We start from the raw sequence: 18,496 nt of genomic DNA, 5'->3' as shown, positions 1-18,496 counted from the left end.
TAGGCTGAGCACCCCCACCGTCTGTACAAGGCGCTTCATTTCCTTGAACTGCCACAGTCCCGCCTCCCCTTATCCAAAAGTCCTCTCGAGCTCCCGAGAAACTTTCCAGAGCAATCCTGGCAAGAATCTAGCATTCTCCAGAAGAAGTTTCTCTCCGTTTCACAGGCCTGCTTCGGCAACTAACCCTTCTGTGCAATCGACTACTTTTGCGCACTACAGATCCCAGGATCCCTTCCGTAGGGTTGAGTCCCCTCCCTCCCTTATTCGTTAGCGAAAGGAGAGAAAGAGAGAGAGAGAGAGAGAGACCTCTGGCCGACATTCAGAGTGTGGGGAAAACACTCGCTTCCTCTGCTTTGGACGGAAAGCACGCAGAAGAGAGGCCATCGCTGCTGGAAGAAGGGAGAAAGGTTTAGGGGGGGGGGAAAGCGTCACAGCAGAGCGGGCTCCAAAGGCAGGGCACTCGGCTGCAATCCTAACACCCGTTACCTCGGAGTAAGCACCGCTGAATTCAACAGGGCTTAGTTCCAGGTAGCCATAGGTTAGGATCGAGCTGTTACAAACTGAACCTTCCGCTTGCTGAACAGGGGCGGGGGAGCCCCTCTGGGGCAGCGCCCCCCTCGCCCGCGGTGGACACACGGAACTGCGTCCCCGCCTCCCTCGGTTTTTAACAGTTCCGACGTTCTGAGCGTAGAATTCCGCCGCCCTCAGGATTCCAGAGGGGCGTCCCCTGAACTGGCTCAGCGTTGCAGCTGCAGCGAGGCCCGTCGAGGCAGCACTTAAAGCGGGGACGGGACTAACCAGCCGGGTTCCTGCTCCCCGCTGTACCAGGAAGGGACAAAGCGCAGGCTGTAGCGGCGTCCAGGCTTGTCCAGGAGCTGCCAGCCGAAGCAGCTGAAAGTTACGGTGCCTTTTCCCTACCCCTCTCGGCTGGGAGGAGGAGAAGGAGCGCCTCTGTCCCTCCGGCCCGACGTGGGCTCTGCCTGCCTGTGCCTTTGGATACACACATAAATACACAACCTCTCTCGGCCCGTCCCTCCCTCTCTCCCTCTCCTGCTCTTTCCCGGCCGTCTCCTCCTCCCTCTCTCCTCCTCTTTCCCCTCCTCTTTCCCTTCCCCCAGAGTTGCCGGAGGAGGCCGGAGCAAGCAGGCAGGCAGGCAGGCAGGCAGGCAGGCGCGGTGCTCCTGTTGTGTGCGCGCCTCTCTCTCTTTCTCTCTCTCTCTGGGCTGCCTCCTCTCGGCCCAGGCGCGCCGCAGCTGCCCAAGGAAGAGTCTCCCTTCCCTCCGCCCGGTGCGCAGCAGCCATGAGCGGCGGCGAAGTGGTCTGCTCGGGCTGGCTCCGAAAGTCGCCGCCGGAGAAGAAGTTGAAACGCTACGTAAGTGCCTTTTCCCCTTTTCTTTTTTGCCGCGGCTTGCGGGTTGTGCTGGCAGGGGCGTCCCTCGGCTTGCAGCCGCCGCCGCTCTCGGTTCCTCCTTCCTTCCTGTGTGTGTGTGTGTGTGTGTTTTCGCCCTCAGTCCTTTCTTCAGCTCTCCCTTTCCTCCTCCTCCTGCGCCTCAGCCTCTCTCGGTCCCCGGAGTGTCCCACCCAACCTGGGCTGCGGTGAAGGCTTCCCTTGCGAGCGGGGCTGCTAGGCTTGCCCACCCGAAGGTGCTCGGGGCAGCCACGGAGCCCGTCAGCCTCCCAAGTACTTTTCAAAACTGCCAAGTGCGCAGTTCTGGTTTCTCAGTGTTTTGCAAAAGGCCCTGAGCAGACACAACTTTTACCACCTTCTTTATCATTGCCCTTTGCCGGGGGATGGCGGTGGGGGAGCGGGCGAAGTTGAGTCCAGAGGACGCAAAGTTTTTTTTTTTTTTCCTGGAACGGTTGTCTTAAAAAGAGAGAAAAGGGAGTGGAAGACGGGAGATCCTTTTGGAATCGGGTGATAATTTTGTTCTTCGAACTTCCATTGGTTATCCTTGTATGTGATGTCTGTCCAATCTGACTTGCAGCATAAAATACAAATGTAAGGCACTGGGTCCCCCCTCCCCTCCATTGAAAGGACACCCGTGTAATAAATAACATGCAGGCTATGAACAGATTGTCACATGTGCATAATCATGCATGTATGTGTGTTGTTGGATCTACATGTGAACCTACAGCCATATGGCTTCCTAGTGTAGTGTGCACATAACACAACTTATCTGAGCTTGTGTGTTTATTTAAGATTTCTATGTGCAGCAGACATTGCCACTCAAAGGACACCAATGGGGAAGCCAGAGTATCAGAGTAACTGAGTGATTTTTGGGGTGGGGATGGTACCATAGATACTTAGAAACCAAGTGGTTTTTTATATATAAAAAATTCTTCCCTCATTTTCCTGCCCAGATCTATTAGTCCATTTGAAATGTGCACAAATCTAGTATATCTGAGCTGCCCGTGACATCGATTCTTACATATATCACTGATGATTTTTGCAGCCGTCTCTAACATGTGGTGCCTCTATAGATTATGTATTTTAGTTGCAGTGAGATGTAAATAATTGCCAGAACTGTGCTATCCCTAGTGCCATTCAGATTTGGATAGGAAGACCAAATACTCCTGGAAGCATTTGGTTTTAATACCAAACCTTTGCCTCCTCAAGTTCTACATTTCAATACATGTTATTTTAATCCCTTCACTCCTAGGGGTGCTAATGAGATTGCCCATTCTCTCTCATACCTTCAGGCATAACATTTCTCAAACTACACCATTGGATTCTGGTCTCTAAACAAAACAAAAACAAAACACCAGGTACCCTAATACAGTGTTTTTCAACCTTTTTTGGGCAAAGGCACACTTGTTTCATGAAAAAAATCTCGAGGCACACCACCATTAGAAAATGTTTAAAAATTTAACTCTGTGCCTATATTGACTATATATAAAGTAATTTTCCCACGGCACACCAGGCAACATCTCGCGGCACACTAGTGTGCCACGGAACAGTGGTTGAAAAACACTGCCCTAATACAACAAAAAGAGAGACTGTCTTTAGTAAACAAAAAGCAACTATTTTCACCTTATAAGAGTTGTCTAGCCCTGACTAACCATCTGCACTATGAAACCACTGTAAACAGTCATGGTTCCCCCCCCCCCAAGAATTAGGGGCGTTGTAGTTTGTTAAGGGTGCTGAGAGTTGTTAGCAGCCTCCTTTCCCCCCACAGAGCTGCAATTCCCCTAGAGAGAGAGATTTTGATTGTTACACCATTCTAGCTCTCTGAGGGGAATAGGCGTCTCCTAAACTCACAGCATCCTTAGGAAACTGCAATTCCCAGGAAAATGGTATGATACATTGTAGGTGGGCTCTAAATGCTTAGCAGAGTTTGGCTTGTTGAAGTAGATAATTCATCATTTTCGGATACAGAGGAAATGTCTCAGTAATGGAGGCATTCAAGTAGTTTATATGAGTAGACATCCTGGCATTAGATATACCTAAATATCATTATTAACCTATAACTCTTTCCTTGCATGTTGTCATCTCTGGTTAAACAGAATGTTGTCTTGCAGTGGTGATCATCAAGTTATCACACAGTTATTTATCCTTGGAAGGGACAGGAGTGAGAAGCTTCAAGCTCTGTTAAACACCTTGGTCCTTTAAGCAAATCTGGGATTGAAGTGGTAAAGGGATAAGTGGTTTAAGCAAGTCCCATTTTAAAAAACAGTATCTGAGTAGAATCTTGGGATGAGATGAAATTGAGCTTCTGCATAGAGAAAGCTTTGGCCATGACCCGAACTATTGACTAATAGGGCTAGTGGCACATGTGGAAAAGCCCAAGGACATGAGCTTGTCTCTGTGGAATAGCAGTTCAAAATAATAAATCTTTGGAGGAACAGTATATGAAGCAACTAGGCTGGTGAATCACTTCTCTATGGTTGACATTTAAGCACTTAGGCAAAAAATTCAGGGAATACCATCATAGTGTCAGACTTGTTGTTAGGTTGTTGGGTTAGGTTCAAAAGTTACCTTACTCTAATGGAGAAGGCCTCTTCATTTGGAGGAAGGAAGGAAGTATTTGGATCAAATTTATAGGGCAATAGCCCACTAAGTCATGCTTGGATCAGACCCATTGAGGTCAAAGGGCATGACTGATTTGTCCATTAATATAAATAGGTCTACTCTGAGTTCAACTCAGTATATCATCCATTTAGTCTTGCTGCTGCAGTATATTAAATACTTTCCTATTTTCCATTCAATTGCAAGTCTCTTTTTAAGTGTTTCAACAGAAATGTATATTATAAAAATATACAAATCAATCATTCAAATATTATACTATAAGCAAGGATGGGTGAATAAGTCTATTTCCAGTCTGCATCACTTTTGCTTTGTGTTCACCCCATAAATGCATGCTGTTTCCATGTTAATCTGCTTAAGAAACTCCACCAATTTGAATAGAAATATGTATTTAAACACACATTTCTGAGTATATTTTTGTCTAAAATGAATTTCGAAATGTAGGATATCTTTTAAAAATTGTTAAGGCTCGAATCCTATACTTTGGGAGTAAGTCCCATTGAACTTGATTGGACTGACTATAAGTAGACATGGATAAGATTGTGCTGTCAATATAGTTTGTATTGGTTTTTGAACTAAGAACTGCATTGGAACATTCAGGAAGTGTGAAAGCTAGTGGATAACTATGTTCCAGTTTATGTATTGGTTTGAGAGATGCAGATCAACCCAGTCCATTTTGGAATGTGCAAAGACTGAATTCCTCAAGCGCCTCTAAATAGAACTAGTAAAGGTTTTACCCCTCAGTTTTGAAGTCTTCTTTCCATCTCCTCATTAGTGATTTGTCATCCATATTCTAAGTGTTCCCCATCTCTGGCCTCTGGGAAATAGATTGTGAAGTATCATATCAAGAAGAAAGAGCCTACCACTTTTATTATATGGGGTGGTAAGGAAGTTAATAAAACTTGTGTCTATAGGCAGAGAGGTATTCCATTTGGGTGTGGTGAATGGGTGTATGGTTTGTTTTGGTAGAAGAGATCCAGTTGTTGTTTCTTCTGAGGCGGGCTCCTAGGAGCAATTAGTATAATAAATTGGGGTAATCATTAACTCCTTTATTTATACTCCTGTCACACATGCTTTGGTTCAATGTATATTACTTTTCTCCTCTGTCAACCCCACTGAGGCATTTTTACTGAGAGATAAACTGGATGATCATGCTTAACTTAATAAGTGGGACTTAATATGTGGGATTTCCTTCCATTTTTCTGGCAGATATTTGTTCATTTGCTTCATATGCTGAAGCAACTATGATCAGGCAAAAGCAGGAGAGGCCAGGCTGATAAATATGAATTTCTCATGCACTATTCCTAGTGCCTACTGCAGGCATACTGTATTCGTGCTTCAGGGTTGCTTGTAGAAATGCTGTATGGCAGACTTTCACTTCACGTTTCCTTTCCTGACTAGTGTGGAACTTTATTGCCTCACATGTTTTGTGATCCAGTAAAATCCCCTACTTGGCGTTCACAACTGCAAGCAAGCTTTTATCTTCCCTTCAAACCCGTCCTGTAACTGGTTGTATGGACTCCTGTTTTGCACACGAAAGCTCATACCAAGAACAAACTTAGTTGGTCTCTAAGGTGCTACTGGAAGGATTTTTTTATTTTTTATTTTTTATATTGTTTTGCCTAGCTTTGTTTGTCTCCTGTGACTTAGCTTAAGGTCTAGAGTTGGAGGGCTTTGCGAGCTGGATTTGGGATAAGTATTGTTGTGCTTGTGTTTAGCCTAAGACTGTTGCTCTGCCCAATCAACATTAAAGGAAACTGTTGCTTGAAAAATTCAGAAAGCAAGTTGCCACACCTTTTCTTGAGTAAGTTTGAGCAGGCTAAATGTCACTGGGTTCTCCCAGGGCTTCATTTTTCCACTTTGCTCTTGGGGAATTAAATGATGTGCTGCCACTTAGAATAAATTTACTGGACACAAAAGATGTGTTGCTGTACCATCTCTCATGTAAACTTACTCAAGTGGATGAGCAGTAGTATATCTTTTGAAAAACTGGAGCAACAGAAAGCTCTTTCCTCCTGTATCCTCCTTCTTCTTTCATGCCCCATTCTATCAGAAGAAGATCTTAGATATGTGAGATCTGGGTTTTCCTTTTATGATGCCAGGTTTTCTTGTTTTGCATTTGCAGACCTGTCAAATTTGCAACTACTATGAATTATGGAGTACCAAAAATATTGGGGAGGGAGGACAACATAAAAAACGAAAGGGACTCCCAAGCACACAGTCAACATTGTACAGAAACTCCACTAGATTTTCCTGAGATGGTTACTTTATCCCAGCAAAAGAGAACCTGGTGGGTCAGGCCAAAGGCCCATCTAGTTAGCATCCTTACTCTCACAGTGATCAACCAGCATCTTGCTTCTGACACTAGACAACTGGATGATTCTGGGAAGCCCACAAATAGGATCTGAAGTGTGATGTCTTTCCTCCAGCAACTTTTACCAGAGGCTTGCTGTCTCTTTAAACACGGAGAGGTTCCTTTTAAGGATAATAGCTATTGGCAGATTTAGCTGCCATGTATTTGTCTAAAGCCATTTGTTTTAAAGCCACGTAAGCCAGCTGCCATCAACACATATTTTGACAGCAGATGCCATCAGTTCAATTATGTGTTGTGCATTGCCTATGTCGATTCTACTTCTAATTGATTTATTGAGAAGGCGTATGGAGATCAGAAGGGCCAGAGGCAGAAGCGAAGTGGCAGCTAGCAGAGGGTGTCAAGATCAGAAGCCGTATTGAGCCAGGTTGGGAGCAGGTGTGCAAGCTAGTCTTCCCCAACTTGGTAACCTCCAAGTACTGAGGGGAGTTGGAGCCCAACAACACCAGAAGAGCCACAGGTCCCCATGCTTGTGCCAGCCTGGCTGCTGGCACTGTTCAATCCCTTCCCTTGCAAAAATGGTTACTCAAATAGGATTTCCCTTTGCAGGAAGCATACTGATTCTCCTTCAGTGAGACTTGTTCTTCCACGTGTTCAGTAATTCTAATTTTAATAGAAATATTCACTAGTTTGTGAGGAACAAATTTGGGGCAATGGGCTTGTAATTTTGTACAGTTGTCCCCTGTTAAATTGGTGCTACATTGCTTACCTCCCAACCATCTGGTAATAGGTCTAATCTCAGTGTGGTTACATATTTCTGTGTCATATTTGGTGGTTTTTTTACAGTGTACTTCTATACATATCTAATCAGAAGTAAGTTTAATTAAATTCAGTGGGACTTACTCCCAGGCTATGAAGATGGGATTGCAGCCGTAGCTGTTAGTTCCTGTTGCCTCTTACTACTTCAGCTGCCCTCTTGGGGGTAGGGAAAGTGGCCGTTCAGCCATGAGTATCTGTCCCACATCTTCCACACAGAATACTGGTTTAAAGAATTCATTCTGCCCCTCTGCATTCTTCCCAAGTTTCTTCAGTACCCCTTTCACAGCTAACCACTTGGATGGCATCTTAAATATGACTGCAATTCATAGACAGCCACCTCCATAGTTAGCTGGTTTCCTGCTTCAGATATATTTAAAGAAAAGTTTATTGGCCATTTTGATGTTTGTAGCAAGGAGCTCCTGCTGTTTTTGCTTTTGCTTGCCAGCATAGATTTCCTTTTGCCAGAATTGCCGCTCCTTTAAATTTTCCTCAGCTGGGCAAGGCTGTATTGGAGGAAACTTTCTTGCTCTTTCTGTCTTCCTTGACTCTGCTTGCTAACTGGCAACTTGTTTCATACTTTTCTTATCTGCCCTATCTAGGCTTCTGTTCTCATTTTTAAATAACCTCAAAGCATCTTGGGGAGATTTGACCCATTTAACAGACTTGCTTCCAACTTCTTTCTAGCTAATACTTCAATTATTTTGAAATTAAATATGACTGCACTGGGACTTTCTAGGCAACTTTCCATTTACATATATGTTGAATTGGATAGCATTGTGGTCACTGCTCCCCAGTGGTTCAGTAACTCTTACATCTTTCACCAGATTATGGGCTTTGTTCAGAATTAAGTCCAAGTTTGAGCCAGCTTCTTGGCTAGTGGTTATAAGGGACAATCATTTGTTGTATCTAGAAATTTCACCTCCTTGTGCAACCTGATGTGTATGTATCCGGTCAATGTAAATACAGTATAGATAACGTCTCACATTAGAATAGTTTCTTCCTTTGGCTGTGCCCTTGATTTTTGTCTATCTCAAGATCACCTTCAATGTTTTGGTCATAAGAGTGATGGCTTAGCATGAATACTTGGCTCTGGGAGAGGAGATTGCAACTGTTTTGTTCATCTCACTAGTTGTTCTGCTGCTGTGCTGAGCTAAGCCATGGTTTGGCTTAGCATTCTGTCTGAACCTGGGGTTGTCGCTTAGCTCTCTCTGGACTAACCATGACCTGTAACCAAAACTTATCCTATGATTTAAAGCTTGTGGCAGCTAAACCACGAGCCCAGGTTCAGATAAGACACCAAGCCATTCTGCAGCAGCAGAATGACCAGGGAGGAGGAAAGTGGCTGAAATCTCTTTTTGGAGGGAGCTTGTACAATCATGCTAAGCCATGGTTTGACTTAGCATGGTTTGCAAAACAGGCCACTATGTCCCCACTACTTGTTGGTGCCAGTATTTCTACTCACAGTGATTCTGTGAAGTTTGTTCCTCTTAAATTTTTGAGCTTTTTGGAGTTGCTGTCATTGTTATCTATCACAGGTAGGTAGCCGTGTTGGTCTGCCATAGTCAAAACAAAATAAAAAATAAAAAAAAATCCTTCCAGTAGCACCTTGGAGACCAACTAAGTTTGTTCTGGGTCTGAGCTTTCGTTATCTATGTTCTTAGATCTGGTCATACCCAGAGATTGCTTAAAAATTGTGCTGCAAGCTTTTAGACATTGAGCACCAATAGTCTGAAGTTCGTGTCTTGTTCTGGTCTGGCTTATGCCATCATGTTCCCCAGTGCCTAACAAAAATTTAAATCCTTCCTCCTGGCGCCACTGCTACTTGTGCATGGATTCCTTGTTGGCCTTGCATGCAGAACTGGTAACATTTCTGAAAATGTCACCTGGATTTCAACATCCTATTCAGCAACCTAAATTTGCCTTCCCTGATTGTATTTCCAGATGTTTAAATGATAGTGCTCATATGTACCACTTAAAATATAGACAAACAAAAAGATATTAATTTGGGACCTGAGTCTCAACAAAGAAGGCACCAGGTGATGATTTATGGGGTTGTCATTCCAAAAATGCAGCACCACAGATACTGAAAAGGACCTCTTATCCTATGTGAGAAAAGGCTCCTGTGATTTTCTTATGGAAGTAGGCCATCCTTTCAGTTCTTATGGTAATTATGATCTGGCATGATCTTAGCCTTGGATATGCAGGTCATTGGCTTTGGCTCTTCATAGCCGTGGATCGTTTGTTGTTTATCTGTCCTTTTATACACCTCCATGTGTGTAAATAGGTGCAATGTACATTTTGAGTTTTTGTTCTGATTATTATGGGGGTAGGGAGGGAAATAAAGTTTGCCCGCATTCATGGTGGTGATCTGATTTCTACCCTTTTCTAAACATAATTTTTGATGCCAGGTTTTTGCAACAGGATTACTTGTTCCCTAACACTTGATATTTGAGAGGCACACTTTTCCCCGCCCTTACTGCTGGCTGCATGCAGTTCATTGGAAAGAAGCTTTGCCCTTGGGATAGAAATGTTTAGATTGTAAATTACGGGGTGGGGGTGGGGGGGAGACTAGAGACAAGAAAATGTTTTTCTTTTTATAGCACCCTACCGTTTCTCCTGTGTAAATATTTTAATAGGCTACAGTAGATCTGACATTTTAAGATGCATGAAACTGTTTCTTGTTTGCTGAGAGGGCAGATTCCTTGACATGGGAATAGCAATGCTGTTGTGTGCTAGCAGCTTTTCAGCCCTTTTTGAGGAACTGTCTAGTCATGTTTGGGCAATGGATCTTGCAGGAAATGTTCCATCTGTATGCTGTTTATTCCAAGGTGGACTAGGTGATGTCTGCATTCGTGAACAGATGTTGCAGGCTTCCCTGTCAGTTGTTGCTCATGCAGAAACAGGGTCTGGTTCTCACACCCACATTTACTGCTTGATCCCTCTATATTTGATTGGCAGCTGAGTGTGTCAACTAACCCTGCTGAAAGATGTGCGGTTGGAGGTGAAATTCAAGCTCAGTCTGTTGTGTTGGATGTGTACTGGCCATTCACACATGCAAGACATCGCTTAGTGCTGCAGTCAAGAGTATTGACCTTGTTTACGGGAAGCAAGGTGGGTGGAGGGAAAAGTGATTTTTGAACTAAGGAACAGTTATTAAACAATTTGTGAAAGCTGGGATTGTTGTGCAGATAGTAATAAATATAAGCAATCTTGGAACAGGGATAAAAAGAACCATTCACATCTCTCACCACCTGTGAAGTGATAAGGAGTTGTTTATATTTGCTCTGGCCTTGCTCATCCAAAGTAAGTTTGTTGATCTGGTCTTTATTGGGGCATTTGTTGCCTTTTATATATTCATACATGAGCAGATAGCATTTATGTTCTAACCTGCTTTGTATATTCTCTGTACTTAACATGGTGGTGTTTTGTATGGTTTTATTTTGGATCTCATTTCTGGTTTGTAGACCATAAATCAATGGTGATGATGATTCAGTGTGTATAGTCATCTCCCCCCCCCCCAAAAAAAACTAAGTATGTATATATATATAGTTTCATGCCACCCCGATCCCCACAAGCTGTGTGAGATTCCAGGGATTTCAGGCACTTACCCAGGGTCATGTTTCCATTGGGAAGATCAAGGCACAGTGGAGGCTAGTGTCTTCGTGAAATGTGGTTTATGAACACATATTTGCCCCTGGAAGTCTGCAATTGAGCAGGTGCAGAACATTATACCCCAAGAGAGTCTCTCATTGCTCCTCTCATAGTTTCAGGAAGCTTGAGTCCAAAGCAGTCATGGTTCCCAGTCTCTGAGTTGCAGCCTCTTCAGGCACCAGCCAAGATAGTTTTGGCCTACCCAGCAGCTCATGGAGGTCTGGCCTGTCTCCTACTTCTTCCCAGCACACCTCTCACCAAAAACCCAAGCCTTCTGCAAAGCAGCACATTTTACTGTCACCTCACACCCGTCCCCATCACCTTGGCAACCCTGTTTTGCACAGACCTGAGAACCTTCTTTGATGTGTAGGCACCTGGCCCTTGTTTCATAAAGGCTTGTATTCAACCAGCCTGGTAAGGCTGGTTTGCACAAGCGGGTTCAGGGATCCCCTGTGTTTCTGGCGCACTTCTGTAGCTTGCATTTCCCCCACCTATCCCAAATATTAGCTAGATTCTGACATTCATTTATTTCTTGCATTTAGGAGGGTTCCCCACCCCAACCCCAAACTTATAACAACATGCTACATCTGCATCTGAAGTCTTTCCCCTGCCCCCTTGTTGGCAAAGGTGTTATAAGCTTTGTATATTGTATTATATGTTGCAAATCACTTCAGGATGTTTCATGGGAGCGATTCATAAATGAAGTATATAGTGTTAGTCTTGCTAAGGCAGTAAATCGGGCAGTTTTATTTTTTATTGACAAGCGAAATCTATCTTATTTCAAGATGACTAAGGATCATGATATTTGGCATCTCTGAGAAAATTCTTTTTTACACTGGTGAGTGTTTTCTGGCTGTGTAGCTAAAGGAAAATTTAATTCCACACCCACAGGGAGGTGTGACTTAACACTGCCTCTGAATATATAGCTTGATGTATCAGTTTGCACTATCTGTGCATATCTTGCAGTGAACAGTTGCATAATAATTGTTATAGTTCATACTAAAGTTACTTGCTAGCCTTTCGTAAGAAACTAGTGTTGCTGACTATATAAGAGGTGCTGTTAAGATTGAACTACAGTACAGGGATTGCAGCCATGGCCATGGAGATTCTAGCTAAATATCTACAGCCATAAAACCTTTTTTTGAGCTTCTAGATACGATGAGACATAACCTAGGTGGCTCCTCTTAGCCAACAATTCCTGCCACTATAAAATAGCCCTTCTTGCTACGCTTCCTTGGTCAGAGGAGCTGCTTAATAAGACTTGTCTGCCCAAGACTTTAAGACGTTGCCTATAGATTTGTACATCACATGTAATTGTAGCTGCTTGACTGTACTGCCAACAGGTTTGGTTCCTTCTGATGCTTGCTTGCTAAGCTTCCATCCTGACTAAAGCAGAGGCTGCATTTGGGCATCCGCTAAGCATTAACTATGGTTAAGCAAAAGAGCCTACGCACAAGGGGAAGGGGGGGGGAACGCTGGCCTAGTGTTGCATATGAACCAATGCTCATAACTTGTAGGAGCAAAACAACCCACAAATGGGAAGCCAGTAACAAACCTGAATCTTAGCTCCAGGTCATGGAGAGAAACACTGAGCACACTGGTTCAGGCACAGTGCTGAACCAGTTGCTCAGTGGTTTGTTTTCCCAGTCGCAAAAGAATGGATTGAAGAAGGAGATCTCAAACTGTGTGCCTCAGCTAATTTGCTTAGTCGTAACTAGTGGTTTAGTGCTTCACCGGAACATGGTCAGAGCCTGATAGGGAGCTGTATGTACATGACAGACTTCCCAGAATATAGAATGTGTGTGCTTTCAAATTTATAGAAGGATTTAATGTGATGTGCTGAAGTAGGACTAAAGCAACTTCCCAATATATGCAAACGTTATTTAGAAAGATGTGGTCCACCAGAAATCATCACCTGATCAGTGAAGAGGGGGCAATTATAATCTCATGGTACTGTGGTGGGTGGAGAGGTCAAAATATTGCCCCCTGTCATAGTGGAGATGCAAATATTCCCTTCTGTCTCATTCACTGAGCAATGTTCAAAATTCCCCAGGCACCAGACTCATTTTGCGACTGGCGTGGGTCCAGTTGCAACCAACTGAAGATGTTTTGCTGCCAAGTTTGGCGACTAACGTCTCCACCATCTTACTGGTGCGCAGCAGCATTTTCTGCAGTGGCGCACGTCCCCATGCCAGTCAACCGAGCGATCTGTGGAGATGTCTTGTCGCTGTTCTGGATTGTTTTATTCAATGTTTTAATGTGTTGTAAACCACTTTGAGCTCCCCCCCTAAAATATAAAGCGGTATATAAATGAAAATAACAACAACAGCACCACAACAACAATCCCTGTTTTGGTGGGGGGTTGATGGTGACTAGTCAGTCTGTTGTGGTGACCAAAACCTAGTTTTAATGTGCCATTTGGTGATTGGCTTATATATCTTAGTTTCTTACACTGCCAGTGAGCAATTTGATTGGCAGGAAGGGGGCGGGAACCCTGTATGCCTGTGTGTGTGTGTGTCCATGAGCCTGTGTATTGGCATTTGGTGTCCATGGGAGTGTGGGTGGGTGTGCTTGTGGTGGCTACATCCAATGCTGGCATGCAGCCCCTGGAGAGTTGCCCAGGATGCTCCTCCAGCCATTGAAGGTTAGGCACCCCTGTTTTAAACTGATATACAGATAAGAAGCAAGACCCAGCTCTTGGTGGATTCTCGCATGGCTCAGTTTCTCTCTCTCTTCTTTGATTTGTGAACTCCATAGCTACATATTTTGCGTAAGCTCTGTGTTATTAGTCTGAAGGCCACTTTAGAACAAAAGGTGGTGTTTTTGAGATGAAAAGTTACTGGAGGTTATATATTCTAAGGCTCAGTTGTTTTTTCAGAGGAGGTGTATCTTCGATGCCAACATTCTTTTTTTCAAATATAAGATTGATCATGTGCGCTCTGTACAAAGACCTGCTTAAAGCCTGTGGCCAATAGACTTGGATACAGTAAATGTAATTGCATCTTGGTAACAATGTATGTGTGGAGCTTGTTGAAAGCATAGTCTGGGTTGGTGATTATTCAAAGGTCTCTCTTGGGAGAAGGGGAAGGGGATGTCTGGTTGCCATTTGAAATATTTTTAATTTAATTATGTAAAGCACACTTCCATGTGTATCTAGAAAAATTGCACCTTCACACCCTGTTAGTGAATGCATGTACGTGTTAGGAAAAAATCCAGGTTTCCATCTGGGTTGAAGATGGTAGGCCTAAGTATGAAGTTGCACTTGTTACATGTGGTTTCATTGCAGTGTTTTAAGAAGTGGGAGGAAGAATACTTTGAAGCTATTAGGCAGACATCTGGTCTGTTGTGTTTTTCAGGTTTTTTCTCTTCCCAAAATGATCTGACACAGCACTCATAACTTCTAAGCCCTGGAAGCTTCGCTATACTGAATATTTCCCTTACAATTGGCAAAATTGCCTGGATTTGCATTAAAGAATTCTGACCCATTTTTCCCCCCTCGTGTTGAAGCTGAACTGTGATGTTGTTCTGCCCATTAAGAAGCAACATTAATTGCTAGCAAAGCATCCTGTGTATAGGTGACATTAAAATCCATTAAACGGATGCTGAAAACACTGGGGAGAAACTCCAGCAGCATCTCTTGTGAGTAGCAGGTCAACTTTGTCCTGTTGGAACTAGCAGATTTGTCTGTTTGTTTTTAAGGTGCTAGTGGGTAATGTTTATGTATAATCTGAATAATCTGAATTGTTGATTTTTTAATTAATTTCTAAATTTATTCTTTTAAAGCAATAATTATTAATTTTAATGTACCGGTACTTTAATTTTAATACGGCCAACCCCTTTTAGATCAAATCTCAGATCAATTTTAAATTGCATTTATTATTGATTCTGTATGTGTCGTGTGTGTGTGTGTGTGTGTGCTGGTCGTCGACCGTAATAAAGTACTTACTATGCTGGGATATCTCCCATCTCAATCTGGGAGGCAGTGTTGGCTTTTTGGTGTTGAGATGAACCCTGATGCAATTCTGTGAGCTTGATGTTTTGCTCCTGTTACCTGTGTAAAGAGCCAGCTATGTGATGTAGTGTTTAGTGTGCTGGTCCAGGCCTGGGAGACCCAAATTCTAATCCCTGTTTAAACATGAGGCTCCCTGAGTGACCTTGGACTAGACACACACTCTCAGCCTAATGTCCCAATCCTCATAAGCTTGTTGTGCAGAAAAATGGGTGTGGTTGAGAACCATGGACACCACCTTGGAAGGAAATCTAGGACATAAATGTAGTAACTAAATGAAAATATCCATTGGTCATCCCTATATCCATAGTTGTTGCACCCTATCTCTAAAACTCCCTTGCAAGACGTGCCTAGTCCCCTTCCTGGAGGCTACTGGCTGCCATTTTATTTAGGTGGGCCTCTAGTTGGAGTAATCTCTTCCCTCAAGTAAGGAATAATTATCTATGCTTTTTTCCATGTTGCGTTTGTGCATTATTGGTACTGGGAGTGATTCGAGATAATGTCAGTGGTTCCAGTGATAGGCTCTGCCCATATCTCCCAAGAGGTAGCCCGCTTATCCTGATGACCCCCCAACAGTGTGTCGCCACAGAGAAAATGAATTGGGCATTAGATGTGGAAATATAGCAAAAAAGGAGATATGACCCAGTCTGAATCAAGTTGCGCAAAATTTATTTTCATTCGCTATTACATTTGTGTCCCATCTTTCCCATAAGGAGCTTGAGGTGGTGTATGCGTGGTTCTCCCTGTCCTCATTTTATCCTCACCACTTCGTGAGCTATAGGCTAGAGGCAGCAGCAGTGACTGGCCCAAGATCACCCATTGAGCTTTGTGGGAGAGTGTGTGGATTTGAACCCCTGGTCTGCTAGGTCCTAGTCGGACTTTCTGACCACTAGACTGGCTCAGACAAACTGCAGTAAATCTGTGTCTGGGCTGTACCACTTCAGACTGCATGTAGGGGCTGGATGGCTCGATCCTCTATGCTAAAAAACAGTCAGTCAGTCCTGTCTCCCCACTTCCACATAGACTAGCTTAGTTGAGCCTCCTCTCTTGACATCTGAAGTGGATTTGGGAAGAGGTCGTGGACAATTGAACCTAGCCTTTTACCTTGGCTTTTTCAGAATGCATCATTTGCTAATTCTTCAAACCCTTCATGTTGGCATTCCTCTAAAGAACTGAAAGTGAATTATTCTAAGGAAAGCTTGGCTTGGAAAAACAAAGTGTAGCTCAGCAACTTTGCTCCGGGGCAGTTTCTTAAATTACAAGCTGCTTGCAAGAACCCGTATTCATGTAAACAGGAAAACTCTCAAGGGGACACATATATATCATAGAACTGTTTATCTATGCGTATGTAACACTTTTAATTTGGGAAGTGCTTTGCAGTCTTTTATTGTGTTTGCACTCAGAACAACCTTGTGGTTAGGTCATTAACTAATCCAGGCTTGCATGTGTTCAGCACAGGTATGGCTACATTTGAAAATCCCCTTTTAGTTTTGTTTCATTGCTTGTCTGTTCATTTGCATGAATTTGAGATGCACAGTCCTGGTGAGAGAGATAATAAAAGTGCTTTCCAACAAGGCAAAGTGCTTGGTTCCAAAACATCTGGAGGGCACCAGATTGGCAAAGGATATGATAGAGTGTTTGCATTTCTTTTCTTTTTCTTTTTTTAACCAAAAAAAAAAGGCGCCATTTATTTTGTTTGAACGAAATGTACAAAGGTGCTCAAATTAATGTTTCCTACAACATCAGCCTGGAAATCCATCCTAGTGCCAAGCATCCAGTGACAGTGAATGCTTTTCTTGCCATGTAGTCTCATCAAATCTGCTAATTTTTACCAGATTTCTTAATCCCACCTCCAGTAAGTGGGCCCTTGCCAGCCACTTTTGCCTTCAACTCATCCAGTTTCTTCTGCTCCTCCTTCTGTTTTTGCTTGAACGCTTTGTCTTCCTCATCCATTTCCTTTGCTTGCTTCTTGGGCTGTTTCAATGGTTTCTTCTTGCCACCGTCGCGTCCCGACATGATGCTGGCTCCTCGATTGCAGGCTTGCTTCTTCCCAACCCTCCGCTCGTTCCGACACCCGAAGGCCCTGACCGAGTGTTTGCATTTCTCTACATGCTAGGTGACTCTTATTTCTAAATGCACAGGTGTAATTCCTTTCTTTTTTTTAAATTTATTCATACATTTCCCCCCACATTTGGACAAAATGCCTATTTGTGGGTGGAAATTCAGTACATTAAAAATCTGAGATTCTTGTGGTGACTTCCATTACCTGTTCTGAACAGATGCCTATCAAGCTTGCTACTTAACAAGGATGCTTCAGCTTGTTAGAAGTGACCTTCAGTAGGAGTGCCTAAAAGAAAAATCAGTATCAGGCTTAATAGAGTAAATTTCTATTAATTTGTAGTTTAACTACCCCTCACTGAGCTACAGTTCCTGGCAACCTTAGCAAATTACAGTTCTCAGGATTCTTGGGGGGAAGCCATGACTGTTAAAGCTGTATGAGTGCTTTAAATGTGCAGTGTAGATGTGACCTTAGACTTGTGGCAGTCAGCAAATAGCTGTGAAAAGTATTTTCAGAGCGTCTCATCTCTCCTGTGTGACTAGTTACATGCTGAGGCCTAGAGTCCTTGGTGTTTTGGAGAAGAGGGATGTTTGGCTGACCTTAACAGGGGTTGCCAACATGGCTCCCTCCATAAGTTTTTGAACTAGAACTCGCATCAGCTCCAGCTAGCATAGCCAATAGCAATGGTTGATGGAGATTGTAGTTCAGGAACATTGTATTAGCACTGTATTAGCTTCCCCTAAGCTGGTTTGAAAAGAGGAAATCATCTTGCACTGCGATAAGTATTCAAAGACAACTAATCTTTACAGTTAAGCCCTCCAAAATTGGGAAACACTTGACTTGTCCTTTCGCGTATGTGGATTATGAAAGTCTTATAATTATATGGTGACAAAGCATATTTTGTAAGGGACAGCAATCATAGTTGCTGTGCCGGTTCCCCCCCCCCCCGAAAGGGATTGCTTTTAAAATAGCAGTAGAAGAAATGTTACTTCAGAACAGGAGTTATTAGCTGAATTGCAACTTAACAACAGTTTACTCTGAGTGCGATGCGTTCAGTCTCGTTCCTTTGAACACCAAAGGCTACTTTAAACATGATGTATTTCCTGTACAGAAAGTACCAATATCTAGGAAAAGGTGGCATGTGTATACAGTAGTTTATATTTCTGTTTCTCTGCATATCTGCACGCCAGGAAAATGTGACTGAGTGCAGCTTTCTAGCATGTGTATACATTGGCTGGCTTTGGAAGTCATGATGAACCATGGTTTATTGTGACAAAAATATGTCAAGCCTCCCTCCAGGTTCACATGCACCCCCCTAAAGGTAAAGGGACCCCTGACCATTAGGTCCAGTTGTGTCCAACTCTGGGGTTGCGGTGCTCATCTCGCGTTACTGACCGAGGGAGCCGGCGTACAGCTTCCAGGTCATGTGGCCAGCAAGACAAAGCCGCTTCTGGTGAACCAGAGCAGCGCACGGAAATGCCATTTACCTTCCTGCCAGAGTGGTACCTATTTATCTACTTGCACTTTGACGTGCTTTCGAACTGCTAGGTGGGCAGGAGCTGGGACCGAGCAACGGGAGCTCACCCCGTCGTAGGTATTCGAAATGCCGACCTTCTGATCAGC

At 43.5% G+C, this 18,496-nt stretch overlaps 2 protein-coding genes across 3 annotated transcripts in view; one reads left to right on the top strand and one right to left on the bottom strand.

Moving 5' to 3' along the window:
- Window positions 1-974: 974 nt before the first annotated feature.
- GAB1 (GRB2 associated binding protein 1) overlaps window positions 975-18,496 on the top strand; it is an 80,246-nt gene continuing 62,724 nt past the window's right edge. Inside the window, exon 1 of one of the 2 annotated variants that reach the window (XM_033161064.1) lies at window positions 975-1,372. In XM_033161064.1, coding sequence (XP_033016955.1) covers window positions 1,301-1,372 — 72 coding nt within the window. In that variant the 5' untranslated portion in view covers window positions 975-1,300. The remainder of the gene's footprint in view (window positions 1,373-18,496) is intronic. The other variant, XM_033161065.1, reaches the window with a different exon arrangement.
- Window positions 16,485-16,888, bottom strand: LOC117053377 (translation machinery-associated protein 7). Its single transcript, XM_033161066.1, has one exon. The coding sequence runs from the start codon at window positions 16,828-16,830 to the stop codon at window positions 16,636-16,638; it is 195 nt and encodes a 64-aa protein (XP_033016957.1). The 5' UTR covers window positions 16,831-16,888; the 3' UTR covers window positions 16,485-16,635.

The sequence above is a fragment of the Lacerta agilis genome, chromosome 9 (genome assembly GCF_009819535.1).
Source record: "Lacerta agilis isolate rLacAgi1 chromosome 9, rLacAgi1.pri, whole genome shotgun sequence".
NCBI lineage: Eukaryota > Metazoa > Chordata > Lepidosauria > Squamata > Lacertidae > Lacerta > Lacerta agilis.
Note: the sequence above shows the minus strand (reverse complement) of the source record. Positions and strands in the feature narration are given on the sequence as shown.